The sequence below is a fragment of the Vicugna pacos genome, chromosome 15 (genome assembly GCF_048564905.1).
Source record: "Vicugna pacos chromosome 15, VicPac4, whole genome shotgun sequence".
NCBI lineage: Eukaryota > Metazoa > Chordata > Mammalia > Artiodactyla > Camelidae > Vicugna > Vicugna pacos.
Window position 1 is genome coordinate 28,935,512 of NC_133001.1, and position 19,284 is coordinate 28,954,795.

The 19,284-nt window shown below is 46.9% G+C and overlaps 1 protein-coding gene across 6 annotated transcripts in view; it reads right to left on the minus strand.

Annotated features, from left to right (window-relative positions):
* CAMKMT (calmodulin-lysine N-methyltransferase) overlaps nucleotides 1-19,284 on the minus strand; it is a 429,706-nt gene that overhangs the window by 55,200 nt on the left and 355,222 nt on the right. For 3 of the 6 annotated variants that reach the window (XM_072937784.1, XM_072937782.1, XM_072937781.1), the window contains one exon: nucleotides 17,964-18,082. In XM_072937784.1, the coding sequence (XP_072793885.1) occupies nucleotides 17,979-18,082 (104 nt within the window). In that variant the 3' untranslated portion in view covers nucleotides 17,964-17,978. Of the gene's footprint in view, nucleotides 1-725; nucleotides 1,040-14,641; nucleotides 14,681-17,963; nucleotides 18,083-19,284 lie in introns of those variants that run through there. The other 3 variants (XR_012059060.1, XR_012059061.1, XM_072937783.1) reach the window with 2 other exon arrangements.

Consider the following 19,284-nt stretch of genomic DNA (forward strand, 5'->3'; position numbering starts at 1 on the left):
ATGACTTTCACAGAACATCATCCTTGTGTCCAGCCCCGTGCCATACTCCGGCCAAAATTCTCCAGGGAGATGCCAGAATCCAGGCTACACTTGAGAGTACAAGCCCAGTAGGTATAACAGCCTTGACTTTCATCAGTCCATGTCCCCTGGGTAACGTAGTTGGGTCTCCCGATATGCCTGGCTGACCCCATTGTCCTCCCTGCCCACTACCATCCAAGACTGGATGTGAGCTTATTTAAACACACACATAAATACCCGAATTGCTCTTCCCTCTCCCCTCTTCTCTGGTGAGCAGAAAGTAGCAGGCCAGGGCCACTGTGTGTCCATGGTGTCCCCTGAGTCAGTTTGTCAGGCTCGTCTTCAGATGAGGCAAGTACTTCCACACAGGACAGGCCTCCAGCAAGTTCCCCTGGGAAGGAGGGGCATGCAGATCTGGCCTCGGGGAGCAGAGGTCAGATGGTTGGCTGGGTTCCTGAAAATAGTCTTCATGTCCACAACTTTTTTTTTTTTCCCCCGTGAGCCTGTGGACAAGGCTAGACTGAAAGTCTGGTTCAGCCCCACTCCTCCCCCCAAACCCACTCCATTTTTATATTGCTCCAAGGTTAATAGCCATGTCGTGTGGGGTCATAGAAGACATCTGTGTCTCAGATAATATGCTTACGGTGATTACCACACATAATTGACTGACCTTCCCTCATTCTTTCCCGGCTGCAGGCCGCAGCTGATAGGATGAACAAGCCACAAGAGTTTATTTTCCATCACACATCATTGTGCTGCTGAGCAAATATGTTAGCAAGCTTTGAATGAACCTAGAGCTCTAGGTTTTCAGAGTTAAAATAGGAAGCGATGACCAACCTAATAATATGAGATTTGAAATCAGCTTTGGGCCACCCTACTTAGAGCACTGTTGTGGGTCTCCCGGAAAACCAGGTTCGGGGCATGAACGCTGTAGAATCCTCTTCCCTTCAGTGTCATCCTTCTTCACGTTGCTTTGGGGGGGACTGGGGAATCTTGACACTCCTCATTGAAGCCTCTGGGTCTTTAGAGGGAGAGAAAAATCAGCCCTTGTGTACCCAGCCTACCACAGGTCCCAAAGGGTAAATGGAGCCCAGTATTTTGGAGTCAGCCCACCCCGTCATCTCACCGGCCACAAGAGGCCCAGCCACCAGCTCCTGCATCTACCTCCATCACAGGTCCCCACGGCCTCAACAAAGAATATCCTAAGCTCTCAGCAAACAGATCCCTCCCTTTGCAAAGACGATGAAGACGCCTCATCCCAGAGCGAATGGAAAACTAGGAGACTGAAATGAAAAAATTCCCCAAAGCAAACTTCAAAATGTTACATTAAGATTTTAAAACTTTTTAATAATGTTTTCCCTTAGCTCTATTCCATCTATCTAGCAATTAATCCATCAGCCTTCACATAATACACACCTACAGGAAACGTGATTACACGTCTCTGGGCTGGATTCCACTGTGAATTACTAATATGTTAACGCTAGGGAATTCCAAGCTCCTGTGTCGTTCAGCAGTCCCTCTCCCAGCCCACCCCTCCCAAATAAGTCCTTGTGTGTCACAGAGGACAAGGGTGGGGCTCAGTGGCTCCACTGGGATGGGGTCCCTAGCCCCAGGGAACTGACCAGGGTCTAACTCTCAATGGCACCACCTCACCCAGATCTGAAACCTCAATGTTTGCACTTAAAACTCACATCAACTCTCCAGACCTCTCTAGTGCTGCATTTGGGGAGACTAACTGGAAAGCAAGTGTCGACCAAGTTTTCTGCCACAGTTTATCACATGAATTGCTGCTTCAGTCATTTTAATTTGTGCAATAACCGAAACTGGGTTCTAGTTGCCACTTAGAGAAATCCACCTGGAATTGTCAGTTCAACATTTCACAAAAGTCATCCATGTCTCCTGTGGGCGGGGGAGGGACCAAGGGAAAGGCGGGGTGGGGGTGGGGGGAGAGACTGTGACTGCTTAACAGAAAAATTATACATATTCTAAACATATGGGTGATCTTTAGAAAATCTCAGCATCACTTCATAATTATATACTACAAGTTTTAATTAACTAAAGCTCTGCAAATCATAATGCCTTATTAAAATGCAATTAATCCTTTGATTAAAAAACAAAAAGCACAAGTATTTACAACAAAAACACAAGTAGAATAATTACAAATATCATGTACCCATTTCTTTTATTTGGGTGTCACTTATGATGTTGCCTGCTCCCTTCATTAATTCAAACACACACATTATCTCGCATCCACAGCAGCGTGAGTGACAGTGGCCACCAAACACACAGCACTATATCCTATTGATTTCGGCAAATCCTGAACAATGCCATTTGCATGCTTGTTTCTGTAATAATAAAGATATGCCATTCAGAATTAAAGCCCGGCCAGGCTAGTGGCAACTAATTGTGTTGTATGTAATGAGTGCAATTTCAATTTGATATCACCCTCAGCTTTTCTTGCCGCACTCGCTAAGTACTTTCAAGTCTTTGTGGGGAAATAATTGATTTTTTTGTGCTGTGGGCACAAGAAAATTATTATGATCTTTTGAATAATGCCAAAGAAAAGACCATGAATGATTTAAATTGGTATATGAAGAAGGCTTCACCGTGGACTGCGGCTTGACTGACATCCCGCTAATGCAGTATCTAGATTAGCGGTTTTTAAGGAGGCAGCTAATATGAAACTAGTAAAACAGAAAAGGTTGCTACCAGGATTGGGTGGTGGTGGTGGGGTGGTGGTAGTGTCCCATTTTACTTGGTATCCGGGGAGGACCAACAATTTGGGGATTTAAGGCATGACACGATTACATAATTGCCTGGCCCTCACCACCGAGGGTATGTTTCCACTGATAAATGACATTTGAAATGGGCAGATAGGAGAGAGCTGAAGCGGGATGGTGAGCGTGACTGCAGTTCAGCTGGATGGATGCAACTGCGGTGGGCAGAGCCCCAGGCCTGGAACATGAAAGTTAGCATCTTTTTCTGACATTCAACTCCAAGAAGAGATTGAGAGTAGGGTGGTAAGGGAGAGACTTTCTTTCTGAATCTTCCCACTAGGAACAACTGCTCAGTCTCATCATGAGCATGGCATGGGTCTAGCAGAAGAGCTAAAGTCCCTTTTTAACCTGGGATGGTAACAGGAAAGGAAATCTAAACCTAAGACAGGTTTCCTTTGTGCCCATGAAACCTCAGATCTGCAAACCCAACCGGGACAATTGGTCCCCCTCCCCTTTCTCCACCTCCCCATCCCCCAGCTGAGCCTTCCATCCCCAGTGTGGCAGCCTTGACTTGAATAACGAGGAAATAAGCACCTTAGGAGGATGGATCACCAATTCAAAACACAATTCCACCTTAAAATGCATCCACCTTCCAAATCTCATTCTTCAGAGGAGGGAGTGTTGTTAATTTAGTTGGTCATAACTAAATAGTTTCTAATCTGGAGCAGGAGGCTGCTGGGAATATTGGACAGTTTAAAGGTTAATCACCATCGCCTGGTTACACAAGTGAGGCAGAACTAATTCCTCCAAAGGCAAATGGCTTGCAGTTTTATCAGCAGTGCAGATTAGAAGTGTTAATATACAGAACAGAATGGACGCTTAAGGGCCGGTTTTCCCCTTATCGGCAAACTTTGCAACAGAACTCAGCTCCCGCACAACCTCTGCACTTCTATAATAAGGCCCCTTATTTTGCCTCTCGAGCAGAACTATCAAACAATCCTGTCCAAACCACTGCCACCAAAATCAGGGTATTACAGACCACGGCTAATTGGAAGATCACTATAATGAAGGAAAAGATAAAATACTTTGGCTGTTGGCCTAAAATGTGGATCAACCCAACATAGGAAGCTATCTTGCTATGTCACATTCTGAGAGATTTACATAAACAATAAACTCAATCCAACCGCCCCCCCCAAATACATCTTTGTTTACAGTAAATGCAACCTAAAACCAGACTGGAGGAGGCGGGAGAGGTACTTTACATAGGCAATATGATTAGGCCAGCAGTTTTGCAACTGTGCAGGAGAGCAGGGACTGTATTTCCTCTCTTGCAAGCAGCAGGGAGAAAATGGTTTTTAATGTTCTCCACGCTTCCTGTATCATAGATATTTAAATATTTGGACCACTCAGTATGCTAAAACGCTTGTACCAGCCACACAAGTTGACTTCCTTATTTCTGTTAAGGCTGCAGGTACCCTTCCAGGGGAGGAGGAAGGGGAGGGTTAAAGGCTGCCAGAGGCTGGTACCCAAGTGAGCTGGTGGGTTTTCCTTCGGTGACTCTGGGGAAGAGGTGTGGATGCAGGTATGAGATGCAGGTAGTGTTTTAAGAGAGTAAAATTAGAGACCACCAACCTCATCAATGAAGGATGAGCAAGCATCCTTGATGGGAACTTCTCACTATAAGAAGACCAAACATTCCAGACACATGAGGAAGAGACTCGCTTGGGGGGCGGGGCATGCACTAAAAGCAGGTCCATCCAGGTGATGCATTCTAGAATAAGTCTTCATTTTTCCCCAGGTATACCATGCAGCCTGGATGCACCCATCTCCCAAGCATTGTTTAGTGATTTTTCACCTCTGGCTGCTGGCTTTCTCTTGGACCCTGAAACACCTATCTTTCCTGAGCCTTAGGGTAGCTAAAAAAGGCGGGTTCCTATCTGCAATAGATTTCTGCCAGTCTCTTATTCAATTTCTCATTCTTTTACTGTGCAAGATCCTGTAAGAAGGAGCCCTGCTTTTGTTTCAATGGCCCACAGCACCTGGCAGAGTGTTCCCATTAGGCACCTCATAATTTATACCCACTGACTCATGGGCTCTATATCTACTTTTTGAATACTGTAGAGGATACAGGCTGCCTGCAAGGAACTAGTAAGCTTATGGGGCAAGGCCAAGACTAGCCCCTGAGAGTTAGTACACTCTGGGAGATAAATGTCCACATGATAAAAGGGAAAGTGTGTTGTGATAGTGTGACTACTCAGCCAAGATGAGAAGGACCTTGGGAGTTGAGGATGGTGAGGACTGTGTGGTCTAATTGATCAAGGAGCCTGAACAGGGCCTGTAAATCATTTCTGTGCTTGGTCATTTTTTTCACTCAGCAAACACTTATTCTGCTTCTACTATGTCCCTGGCAATGTTCTAGATACCGGGAATGCAAAGATGAGGAGAGCAAGGCCCCTGTCACCAGGACGCCCATCGGGGGAGATGAGGAAGAGGGACTAACACATAAAGCAATGACCCCAATGCACTGGGGCCTTGCCACTCCTGATTTAATAGGTGAGACTTCAGCTCACGTTAGGAGTCAGCATTAAGGTCCATGACACACAGCCATTACTGCTGAACGGCGGCTGTAGGGGAGGTCTGTACATGGAGGGAGACTCTTGGTCGATGATGGGACCTGGCCAACAGCCAGTTTAGCAAGCACAGAGACCATAGTAGCCGAGGGGAAAGTGAAGCCCAGGGAGGACTTTTTAAAAATGGGCACATTCACAGCATGTTTATGTGCTGGTAAGACTTATCCAGCAGAGAAAGGAACAAAAATGGTGGTGCAGGAGAGAGAAGATACAATGACTGGGAGCAGAGTCCTCAATTACAGGAGGAGGTGGAATCCAGGGGGACCAATGAACTCATCCCCGTTTGCCCAGGACTTGCCCATGTTTTGGTTGGTTGATTGCTGACAAGATAAAAAGGTGGTTCTCTTTTGATGTCTTTATTTATTTTTTTCCCAGTGGAATAAAGAATATTGTGTTAGCTGAGAGTAATGAAGGAGAAGGAATTAAGGGTTTGAGGAGAGAGGAAAAGGTGGGAATGCTGGTCTGGAGGAGGGGAGAGGGAACCACCTGGGGAAACACATTAGGGCTTCCCTGCAGAACCAAGTGCCCCCCTGAGAGTTGCGGTGATGGTTGAAAGGGAAGCCAGTCAGCATGGCTGTCTGTTTTCCCCCAGCCACGTTCAATTGTTGAGAAGCCAGGACCACATAAGTGGGGACAAGCATGTGACTTAAATTTGCCCTGGCATTAATTCCAGCTCCCCTTCCACATGGGCTTTATCTCAAATGTCCACTCCCAAATACTCCTAGTTTTGATATTCAAGGGAGAATCTGATAGGCTGAGCTCACTAACTTGAATGAGCTTCTCTTAAGTCTCATGCCACCCTGGTCCAATTAGCTGCAGCCGGAGGGAAGACAGGATAACACAAGAGGAGTCCTGGCCATCTAAACCCACTCCTTCAGATGGCCTGTGGGCAGAACTCTGTTCCCAGAAAAGAGGACAGAGCTCCAAGCTATGGTATCTGTTTTATAGCTCAGGCCATATTCTGAAATATGAGGAAACTCTCTGGTTGGTATTAGGGATCCTTATTTAATCCTCCACGTCGCCTCATCGTGTCAAGGAGAGAGTAGGCAAGTCATTTAGGAAATTTAACTTTGGGATTGTCTCCTTGGAACAAAAGTTGAGCCCAACCTCTGGCCCAACCCCTCCTTTCCTGTCTGAATTGGCCACTGTCTTTTATTAGCAAGGCAGAAAGAGGGACAGAATTGGCCACCAAGGACTACTGCCTCTGTCCGGGAGGTCTCGAGTGGGCTGAGGGTGTCCCAGGGAGCGATTTCAGTGCTCTTATCACCCAGAGGGGTCAATCTAAGGAGACAGAGGAATGAGGCTGAGCCCATCTCCAGGTGGGAAGACGACCTCTGGAAGGTCTCTCCAAGTCGAGGCAGATGAACCTCAGAACAGCAGAGATTAGGGACGGTCTGGACCCAAGGTGGGGATGAATGAGGTCACGTCTCAAGGGCAATCTTCAGTCCTTTCTACCAGGTGTGGCATTGCTGGTGACAGAGGAAACTTCTCCCTTCTCCCCTCCGTGGTCCTGCCTCTGTCTGTAGGGAGGACAGAACCTCTCAGCCCTCTTCTCACCCAGAGGGTGCCGGGGGAACATTCATGCTCACTGTGCAGGCTCTCTCCCCGCAGGAGGAGGGGAGGCTCTTACAGCACAACAATCACTGCAAGTGAAAGCTTCACAAACACTTCGCCCACTTCGTCTTTTACTTCCTGCTTTGCATCCGCGTGGTGGTGGGGTCTGGGTCCTTGGGCATTAGAGGCACTGACACTTTAACTATTATGTCTGCTCTTTCTTTTCTCTACAAAGATGCTTCAAATTGGCCTTTCCTAGCACTGTCCCCTTAAGTTCTGGGGATAGAATAGGCAGAGATTTGGGGAAAAGGAATGGCAGTTACCACTTTGACCTGAAGCCTGAACCACATTCCCTAGCCCTGCTTTTTTTAGAGACCTGCTTTGGGGGGGTGTCCAGCTTCAGCTCAGAGACTCTTAAAGCTATACCTTGTTTCATAGTTGGCTACTGATCCTTGGCTGCTATTCATCCATCAGAATCTCAGAGAGGGTCAAAGACAAATACTGTATGATCGTACTTATTTGTAGAGAGTAGATCTTAAACGTTCTTATCATAAGAAAAAAAATGAGTAACTGTGAGCTGATGGACATTGACTAAACTTATTGTCTTATTGTGGTGATCATTTCTCTCTCTCTCTCTCTCTATATATATATATATATGTTATATATATATATATATATATATAAAATCATTATGTTCTACACCTAAAACTAATATAGTGTTACAGCCCAATAAAACTGGGGGCAGTAGAGGGGAGAATTTCAGAGAGGAAGGAGGTTTCTACTCCAATATGCTTAGGAGACCCAGCACCTGAATGTGCAATGTATGTGGAAGATAAAAATTCATTTCACCCATGATTTTATCCTACATGCTACCTAAATCAACACAAGTAGAGAGGTGGGATGTCTTAGAAATGTCTGTCTTCCTAACTTCTTGATGGAGGAAGGAAAAAGTTAAGAGACAGACATTAGGGGGAAAAAATGAGGGGCGTTTTGTATTCAGAAAATTTTTAATGTTTATCAGCTTCATCAGAAGATTTTCTCTACTGTAACATCAGACAAATTTAGGTTATGCAATTTATTCTAACTACCTGCTGTTCTCACATGGTCCCTACCCATCACCTGGGCAGCATGATGAGGCGCTGGGAGGGCTTCCCCTGAAGGCAGGGGGACGGGCGACTTCAGGGCCGCTGCCATGGTGGGCTTTTTCTCCTTTTAGAAGAATAGGGGGGCTCTGAGACCCTCATATACCCCGAAGGCTTTCTTTAGTTGGGGTGGACCCTCTATCTGGGCTGCTTCTGCTGTGTTAGGTTTTGTCTCCTGACGATCTTTCTGGAAGGTGGCATCACCCCTCCTTTGCTGCACTTGACAATGAGAAACAGCTGAGCTAGAACCTGACCGTAACGGAAACGTCCTTGGCCCACCTGCAGCCGCCCACCCAGTTCTTCCCACCTTGCCCTTTGAAAAATTTGCTCAAGTATATACTCATTATACAACATTTAGGAAGTCCAATTAAGCAAAAAGAACCACCTGAAGCCCCTCTTGCTGGATGACCACTGTCAACATATTGCTATATATCCTTTTAGACTGTTTTCATGCATATATGTGATGTTTATTTAAAGGGCTCATAGTGTGTACCACTCTTTCGTAATCTGCCACTTAAAATCTAACACTATGCTGTGAATATATGCCCCTGGTGATATACATGGGCCCACAGCAGCATTCGGAACCCTCATTTATTAACCTACCCCATCAGTGAACGATTAAGGCTTCTCCAGGGTTCTGGATGCTGTTATAAAAAACAGTGCAAAAAGCAAATCCTTATACTTTCACGTTTGAACACTAATTGGTTATTTCCTGTTGATACATTCCTAGACGTGCAATTGCCCAGATAAAGCACATACTTGTTGAAGGCTTTATCGGGTGTGCCGCCAAGGTTACTGATCCATACTGCTACAGCCGTGTATGAGAAGGCCCGTTTCCCCACATTCATGGCAACGTGCAGCATCACCTCTGCTCCCACAGAACAGCAGGACCACATGTGCGGGAGGAGGCGGCTGTGGACAGGGGAATCGGCTCCACCCGTAGCAAGTCATGGCTCTCCCCTGGATCCGAGTCTCCTTTGTAAAAGCATCTGATGGGCAGAAGAACAAGTGGGTCCTCCAGCAACATGGGCCCAGGACTGCGGGCCTCCCCAGACGTGGCTTGGCTCCACTCCCGGGGTTTGGGCTCCCAAAAATGACCGAGGCTCAGGCCATTGTTCCTGCCTCCCATCCGGGTTGGACCCTAACTCCCTCCTCTGGCCAAAGTCCCACTACCCTCTGGGGTAAGTCAGAGCTGGCCAGATTGCAGCAGGACTGGAAAGGAATTATTAACGCACAAATCTTTGCAGCTTCCCCAGAGAGCTGCGCTTTCACAAACACCCTTGTGGCTCCTTCCTTGGTTCCCGGCAGGTTTATTGGAAGTTTGGAGCTTCCTTGTCAGTAAGTTAAAAAAAAAAAATCTGTTAAATCACCCAGCAAGACACAGAGCTAATCAGAGACCACGGCACCTGGAGAAAGAGGAACAAGGTAGAAAAGCAAATGGCCCCTACTGTTTCCTTGATCTGTTTTTCCCTTGAGGCTGCTTTCTTATCTGGCGCCCCCAAACAGGGGCTCTCTCCAGCTTGTGAGGAGGATGGCTTCCCCGCCAATCTGCATATTGTGGTCCACACAGACTTCAGTCTCCACGGGAAGGTGGTTGATCTACGAGGTGTAGATCGTCAATCAGCTTCATTCCAGCCTTCTACAGTCTCCATCCACTCCTATTTGGTCCCTAATTCATTAATCCCCCACCTCCCCACACTCGCCTGACACAATCACTCCTACACATCCTACCTGATCGCGCTGCTTTATGTACCACTAACCACTCGTTCGACAACAGGTGCCCCTGGACCTTGTACCAGGAGATGTGGAAGGGCTGATACGGGTCCTTCTCTCTACCTGGGGGTCATGCCTGATTCTGGGGGATGCAAGGATGAAGCAGCAGAAAGAGAAAGGACAATGAGGGAGAGGTTCACAGTCTCGCTGGGGTAAGGAAGCATCTCGACTTCTGGAACTCACGTCATTGCAGAGAAGTTTTCAAGCTTTCCCGGCTGCGTTTTCGGAAAATGCTGGAGCCTTAGCAGCATCTCTGGAGTCTCCGCTCCTCTGGAGGCTGATGCAGTGGAAGGTCTGCCGAGGGAGCTGCCTCATCTACACACACTTCACTTAGGATGGGATGACCAAGAGCTTTGCCAGAGCACTGGGCTGGCACTTAGCACACCGTAAACAAGATTTGTTGAACTCCCAAGCCAGAAAGGACTTAAAGATTATTCTTGTCTAACAGTATTATTTCTTTTTCTTTTCATTTCTTTTTCTCATCTTTCTGCCTTCCTCCCTTCCTTCCTTCTTTCTCTTTCTCTCCTCTCTTTCTAGTTCCACAGCTATCCAAGGAAGCGAGCAGTGCAGTGAAAAGAATGCTGGCCTTAAATGTAGAACCAAGGAGCCTGGTACTGGCCACAGGACTGTGCTAACTGGGTCAGAGAAGAAGGTGAGAAAGCCCCAGGCAGGCCCCTGAGGGCACGTGGCTTCCAGAACCCAGGGGTGAGGGGCCCAACCTGATGCTGGATCCTGAGAGTCCTCACGGCCCTGATTTTCATGGCAGGGAGGCACCTGGGGAGCTGCTAGGAGGTCCCAATGAAGCTCTGCCCATCCACAATAGGCCAGAGTTCACACCCTGGAGAATGCAGGGGCCCCAGATGCAGGAGATCTGCCTTTGACCCCCGCCCTCTTGCTCCCAGCTAAGATTTCTTTCCCAGCGCCTTCATCCAACAGGTCAGTTTCCTTTCTCTGTCTCATGTTAACTACCACTCAGCCCCGCCCTTCTCTCAGGCTGCAAGGTGCCAGGAAGATCGAATTAGCCCCTTAATCCCACCTCCTCCACGAAGACTTTCCTGATTGCTTCAGCCCACTCAGCACATCATCGCCAGCGCTGTTGGGCTCTTTAACCGTGTTGCACGCGTCTCTCTCGGCCCCACCCTGGAAGGGGCCCTGGCCTCTCCTTAACTTGCAGGCTGAGCCCCACGTCCTCTGAGCCTGGGGCAGGCAATGCAGTGCTGATCTCCAGGCCCAGCGTTTGGCTTTTTCTTCTTTGTGTCTCTATAGCATTTAGCACAGTGCCTGGCACATTGGAAGGGTTTTTAATCTGGGAAGGTGCTAAGATACAGACCAGGGTTAGGTAAAGAGTAAATAGGAGAGAAGCCACAAAGTTACAAGGAGCTTCTGGAACCTTTGAAGGGTTATTTCCATTGTTCACTAGAACAATAGTTCTCAAAGTGTGGTTCGGAGATCCCTAGGTCAAAATTATTTTCAAAATCATGCTAAGATACGATTTGCCTTTTTCACTCTTATTCTCTCAGGAGTGCACACTGGCATCTTCCAGAAGCTACATAATGTGCAATATCACAAAAGACTGAATGCAGAAGCAGAGGCAAGAATCCAGCTGTCTTCTATTAAGCCAGACACTAAAGGGATTTGCAAAAATGCAAAACAATGCCACTCTTCTCGTTGATTCATTTTGCCTTGGAAAACATTGCCCTTTCTCATAAAAATATGCTGTGTGTGCTAACACGTAATGGGCTTTTTAGGGTGATTTTATACATAAATGAATCTTTGAAACATTTCTCAGTTTTAATTTCTAATACCATAAATATCAACAGCTACAACCCACAGAAATAAAAGTTCTTTGGAGTCCTCAATCATGTTAGGAGTGAAAAGGGGTCCAGATACGAGAAAGCTGGAGAATCTTTACACTGGAAGATGAGTAACATTTGCTTGTCTGGTAGTCAGGGCCCCTTCCTACCCACCAAATTTCCAGCTCTCTTTTGTTCCTGGAGCCTGTAACTGTGAATTTGGGGATTTCTCTTAGCTCTGGATAATCCGTACAGCGTGGCTCCCAGGGGCCCTCGGTGCCGGCATGCTAATGAGGGCAACCCAGCTGTGGGAGGCAGGGAGCTTAGCGAGGGTCCCTAGGCACTCCCAATGAGTCTCTCTGATCACCTCAGAGATGACTTGTCCCACAGAACTTGACCAAGGCAACCACCAGCCAGCTCAGCTCACAGAACCTCTCCTCAAAGCAAGAGCTGAGAGAACATTTCTCAAGGCCCATCCTTCAGGGTGAGCTGAATTCCAATCTTCGATCTCCCCTGGAGACGGCAGAGAGGGTTGGGGTAGACAGGAAGAAGGGGATGCCCTCCCCAGAAGGCAGCTGCAGGGCTTGGGGTCCTGGGGCTGTCACTATGAAACTGACACTCAGTGATACACACCTCAGAACCCTTCAAACCGTCTGACCCAGGAAACTGTCTAGAGGCCCAGACTGAAGTAGAATATGTGTGAGCTTGCATTACCCTGAGAAGGTGGGACAGTTCACTGCTCAGTACAGACCCCTTAAAGCATTTCGAGCAGTGGAGGATCAAGTCACAAAGGAACTGAGGACATCCTGTCTGGAGGATAGAAGGCGGGGGGAGAATTTAGAAATGCCACCATCACGTAGAAAACAAACTGTGGTTACCAGAGGGGAAAGAGCGGGGAAGGATAAATTAGGGGCTGGGGATTAAGAGACACACGTTACTATATATAAAATAGATGAACAACAAGGACCTACTGTATAGCTCAGGGAACTATATTCAGTATCTTGTAATAACATATAATGGGAAAGAATCTAAAAAGAAAAAATATATATGTGTATGTAAATATATAACTGAATCACTTTGCTGTACACCTGAATCTAATTGTAAATCAACTACACTTCAATAAAAAAAATTTAAAAAAAGAAATGCCACTATCACCCACCCAAATCACAATAGGAACTAACATTTATAATTGGCACAAGCGCACGAAGGCATTTTCCCACAACAACCCAGTGCCACTAGTGCATCATTAACATTATTTCTACTTTGCAGATGAGGACGTAGCAAGTTGAAGGAATGTGCCACTTACCAAGTGGCGGGCCTGGATTCTGGCTCCAGGACCTTTGCTCTGAAGTGTGGCTGTCAGAGAGCAAGTGTTCTGGAGAGGCCTGAACATGCAATTGGTTCTCTTTGCTAATTATTGCCCTAAGGGAGGAAAAGAGAGAGACTTCCAAGAGCCACATTAACTGACTGTAAAATGTCAGCCTCAGACTCCGTGGGCTTACGATGGAGCTCGCTCGGCTCCCAAGCAGTGCATCCAGGGGACAGAGCAGGAAGTGTGGGCAGTATGGGCAAACATTCTTGAATTCTTTTTTGGCAGGGGGTGGTGGGGGCTGGAGATTTGGTTACACCTGCCTCAAATGTTTTGTAGGCTACACTCCTGGGCACATCCCCTGGAGCTGACCCTGGTGCCTGTATCACTGTGCTTGTGGGCTGGAGCCGATTCCAAATGCTTTCTGAGGAAAACCCTGGCAGAACAGCGAGTCCCCCTGGGTGCACCCGCAGAGGAGGAGGGATGGCCGTCTAGAGAGCCCAGTGCCCAGGCTCCTCTGCTGCCAGCCTGGTCGCTGTTACCTCACAAGGGGAAGAAGACACTGGGGACCTTCCTGGGCGCCTGTGGGCAGCACAGTCCCTACCTCCCCTCCTCCCTGCATTTGTCGCAGCCTTGGCCAAGGGCAGGAGTACTGGCATTTCTTTGCTTTAAGGACATATGGCCCTTTGACTCATCCCTGGGCCAGGCCAGGTGGGCAGAGAGCTGGGGCCTGCCTTACAGCAGTGGGGCTCCTGAAGGAACTGCTTTATGAACGGGGCCTGGGGATGCCATTTTTAAAAGTCACTGGCTGGCGGCAAGGCTGTCACCAGGAGACTGTTCATGATCTCCCACCGCAGCAGAACTCAGTGGCCCCTACCTGAGTCACTCGTACAGTTTGGGTAAAGAGCTACATGTATGCAGATTTGTAACAGAAGCTCTGCCCCCACAATCACACACGCACACTCCCAGAATCCCGACCCCCTGCTGTAACCCACTGGAACCAACATGACTTCTGGGGTTCTCAGTACCAGGTTCCGGGCTCCTCCAAAGCCTAGATTTGTTTTCACCTGGAAACACTCATGACACTGTGAACGGCAGAATTGACCTGGCTCCTTTTTTTATATTGCCTTGTAGGGAGCTTAGAGATAAATCAGTGGCCCCCTAGAGCAAGTAAGTACAACACTAAGACAGTCTTCCAAATCTTTTCTTTCTACCTTTCTCTTTTTCTTAAACTTCCAAAACTTTTAATATTCTGAAAAGCACATAAAATAATGCTATGCCTGGTACTTGCCATACAAAATTGACAACTGTTAATATTTTGTTATATTTGCTTTGAGTCAATAAAACATTACACATAAAGTAGAAATGCCCATCGTCCTCTGGGCTGTTTCCTGCCTCCCCGCCAATCCTAGCAGTAACCACTGTCTTAAAATTAGTTCAGATCTATTTTTTTAAATTTTGATAATATTCTGCAACGTGCTTTCTCTTTATTTAACAGTGTGTTTGGGGCATCCTTTCTCACTTTTTGTGTGTCTTCTGTTGTATTTTATGGTCCTTTATTAGCCATCATATATTTTTAGAGAACTAGGCAGAGTTCAAATAAGGAAGGAGTTAATAAAATAATGATCTAAATAATGATTAATAAAATAATAATAATAATAATAATAATAATAATAATAATAATAATAATAATAATAGTTATTACCTTAAGAGCTGCTCCTCTGCTATCCATCTTCATGGAAGCCTGAAACAAATGAAAACAAGTCAACATTGCAGCAGGAGAGACCTGAGCCAGACATCAGGAATCCTCCCCTACGGCATAACAGGTCTTCTAGGGAAGACGTTTTCTCTGAGATGACTTTGCTTCTATTCTCCCTGGGGGCAAAGAAATGAATGAAATGAAGTGACCCGTAGAATTTTCAATCAACTAGCAGATCCTGGCGGGGAGCTAGTGGGCCAGCTGTGGGGCTCGATGCCAGGGAAGATAACAGGTCTAGAAAGGCTCCCTGCCTTCCAGGGCTCTAGCATCTTGTTGGGGAGGCAACACAGGCCACGTGCAAGGTGCTGCAGAAGAACGCAGGGCAGTGGGCTGAAAAGGTTATGAGTAAGTGTCTGGGTTTAAATTCCCATCCTGAGCTTGCAGGCTCTATGAATTTTACATCTTTTTGTCTCTATTTCCTCATCTGTAAAATGGGAATAATAGGGTCATGTGAGAATGAAGTATGCTAATATATCTTAAGCTATGACTACAGTACCTGACACTCAGCAAGCACTATTAAGTGTCGTTTGAATAATAGACGGATCATAAGCTAGAGTGGTCTGTCCAGAGATGGCTTTGAGCTGGAGTGATCAGAAATGGCTTCACAGAGGAAGTAGCAGAGAGGGTGTGATCAGAGGCTTGAGTAATTCAGATCCCTTAACCCAGGAGACCTTCATCCAAACCCGTCCAAGAAGGTATATGGGGCAGAGCAAGGAAAGCAGTCAGGCAAGGCTGTGGGGCACATCTAAGGAATGGTGAACACTATGATGAGTGCGGACAGGGGAAGGGCTTGATGTCAGGACCAAAAGTTTGAGACTTATCCTGTAAGAAGTGGGGAGCCACTGAAGGTTCCATGCAGCAGCGACACATTCCAAGGAAATGTATCAATGAGGATAGGCTTTGTTACAACACACCACACCCCCCATTTCTCAGTAGGCTCAAAAGATAAAGTTTATTTCTTGCTCACAATATATGTTCTCTGCCATTCAGCTGAGTCTTGGCCTCATGGTGGCTTCACTGTGGGACCCAGAATGAAATCACAGCCTCTATCTAGAACATTCTGGGTTTGTTGTAGCAAAGGGAGAAAAGCACAGAGCAAAGAGTGTGCTGGCTGTTTAAACTTCTGCTGGGAAGTGACACATGTTTCACCTGCCAGAGCAAGTCACACAGCCAAGCCGACTGCCAACAGGGCAGGGATGTAGGTCTTCCTAGAAAGGGCAGCACATATTTGCCAACAGTCATGTAACCCACCCCCAGGGAGTTTTAAGACCCTTCCTGATGTCATCACATGGGTTTCTGCTGTGATGTTCCCTCCAATGCAGTCACACTGGCATCAGTATCATGCATTATTACGAATTTTTCTTTAGACCATGAGGCTTTAGAATTTGCCTTGGAATCCAGGTGGATCTCACCCCCACTTCAGGATGCCCCATTAGCTGATTAAAAGGACAGGGTTCCCCCAAGAAGCATTTTTTTCCCCCAAGCCTGAGAAATGAATATAATGTTTCTGCTTTTGAGTTCCTCAGGCATCTTGGTAGAGGTAAGCCTGTGTGTTCTCCAGTTTGCCTGGTCTTATAATTTTGTAGCCTGCTGAGATTTCTGGCCTATTGATTAATGGGTCTCTCTCTCTCTCCACCACCAGCGACCTTAATCTTTTCTTAATTGCTTTAATGGCTGTTCAGCTTCCCTCTTGTGCCTTCCCCCACAATGTTGTTGTCGCAAAGCTTTTGTGTCTTAACTTCATTCCCCATCGGAGGACTTTGCAGGCGAATGAAAGGTGAATTCTCTCTTTGTTTACCCTCTTTTCCTTGTTTTTTGCATTTGCTTTATTTCTTCTTTTAGCTGTTTTCACATTTCTTAGCCTGTGTGGGGCATTGTCTGAGGTAATTGGGCACAAACGGAAAAATAAACAAAAATATGAGGGAGGCGAATGCCAAGGGACCCCAGCACCCACCCCGTTGGCACCTGGGCTGGGCACTGCGCCTCCCTCTCTCTTCCCCGTCTCCCAAGGCCAGGGACCGGGCAAGCCACTGCCCCCCACGCCAAGAGTGTCTGAGGTCTCCCTAAAGCCAGACCAGGGGGGAGGGGCAGGACCTGCTTCTGCCTGACCTAGCTTGGGGCTCTCTTCCTCTTTAGGAGCAGAATTCCAGGAGCTTCTTCAAATATGCATCGTTCGTTTATTCATTCGTTGACTTATTCACAAATACTTAATAAATGCTTCCTGTGTGCCTGGCATCGTGCTCAGTATCACAGGAAAGTACAGAAGAGGCACAGACCCTGAGCTCAGATCACACACAGATCAAAGGAGCGGACGTGAAAGAGTAACAAAGCAGCGCCTCAGGAGCCCGGAAGACTCTGGATAGGAAATATTGGAGGATGGAGGAGTTGCACAGGGAGAGGCATGGTGGGCTGGGAATTTGGGCAGCCTTCCTGGAAGAGGTGGGCTTGAAAATGGACCTTACGGATGGCCACGACAGACAAAGTAGGCAAAAGACAAGGCTTTTCCGGAGGTGGGAGGAGTGTGGGAGCTGGGGAGAGTGAGGGCATGGGGGCGGGAACCCTGATCCCTTGTGCCCTGGGCCTCGCGGCTGTGGCCTGGTGAGCTGGGTGTTGTGCGGAGGGTACATCACACTCCAGGTCAGCCTGCACCTGCAGAAGACTCCTTCCCTGTCCAGTTCCTCACTTCCCCATTCAGAGAGGGGAAGGGTGATAGGAATGGTTAGTAGGTGCCGTTCTGATGGGGAGGGTAGGAGGCGGAGAATATTCTTTCTCAACAAGGATTCGGAAGACAACATTTCTGGAAACTTCTTTGGTGGCCCCACAGTCTGAGGGATTCATATGGAGCCCATGCCCTCCACATGACCCCAGGCCACTGTCTTTGTACCGGCCCGTTAGGATGTCAAGGCTACATTTAGGCATCTTGTCATGTTCTGTTTGCCAGGCATCCTGAACTGCTTCCTGGTGGACCCCACGGGTGTCAGTGAACCCCCGGGGGCAGGCTGGGCTCCTCTTCTGCATAGGAATGGACAGGACCCAGGAACTGGACAGAGCGGCTGAGCCAAGGTGCCGAAGGACTTTACTCTTATTTCTAAGCTTGTAGGGGAGGCAGAAGGAGAAAGACCATTTATTGAGCATTTATATCAGTAAGTTCACGGAGATATAAGAGTATGTGGTTAAGAGTTTATCTCTGGGGCCAGACAGACTGAGTTCAAATCCAGGTTCTTCAAATCTGCCTCTTCCCAGCTGGGTGAACGTGAGTGAGTTTAATCTCTCTTTTCTTTTCTCAAAATGGCTCGGTGTAGTCGGAAAACATTGCAGAGAAATACTTCGTAGGCACTTCCACATAGTCTTTACACGTACATGTAACAGGTACCCAAGCATCCATCACTAGTATTAAAGACACAAATATTTTATTTTACTTCATGTCACCCTTTTTAAAAAGCAGAAATGAAATGTCAACAATGGCTAAAACTCTCCTCTAGTCACTCCCTTTTCTTCCCTCTCCAAAGGTAACCAGTGTCCTAAAGTTGGTGTTTATTATTCCAGGGCATTTTAAAAACTTTTACTATTTATGTAAATATCTGTAAATAATATATGCTATAATAATACACACTGCTTAAAATTGCACCTGATGGGCACCATATTTTACGGATCCTTTTGAAAATTCCTTTTTCCCCCACTCAGCGCTATATTCTGAGATGTACCTTTGTGGATGCCCGTGTGACTGCTGCGTGGTGTCCTGCTCTGAGGGTGAGCCACAGTTCATCTCCCTGTTTCCCTGAGCAGGGCTCAGCAATCTTTTTCTATAAAGGGCCAAAGAGTCATACAGTCTCTTGCAATGATTTAACTCTACCACTACAGAGGGAAAGCAGCCACAGACAGTATGAGTGTGGCTGTGCTCTAATTAAAAATGTGTTATTTCATATAATTTTTTTAAATTAAGACTTTATTTTCTTAGAGTAGTTTAAGGTTCATGGCAAAATTGAGGGGGTGGTACAGAGAGTTCCCATGCACCCCCTGCCCTCACATACACCGAGCTTCCCCTGCCATCTACATCCCCTACCAGAGTGGTACGTCGGTTGCAACTGATGAACCTACACTGACACATCATTATCATCCAACATCCCTAGTTTACATCAGGGTTCACTCTTGGTGTTGCACATTTTGTGGGTTTGGACAAATGTATAATGGCATGTATCCACCGCTATAGTATCACACAGACTATTTTCACTGCCCTCAAAATCCTCCTAGCTCTGCCTCTGTGCTCACCCATTCCCCACCCCGGAAACCCCTAATCTTTTTACTTTTCCAGAATGTCGTATAGTTGGAATCAGGCAGTAGGTAGCCTTTCCAGATGGGCTTCTTTCACTTGGTAATATGCACTGAAGTTTCCTCCGTGTCTTTTCATGGCTTGGAAGCTCACTTCTTTTTAGGGCTGTATTATAGTCCCTTGCCAGGATGTACCAGTTTATTTATCCATTCATCTGCTGAAGGATAGATGTCTTGGATGCTCCAAGTTTTGGCAATTAGGAATAAAGCTGCTATAAATATGTGCGTGCAGGTGTTTGTGCGGACATAAGTTTTCAATC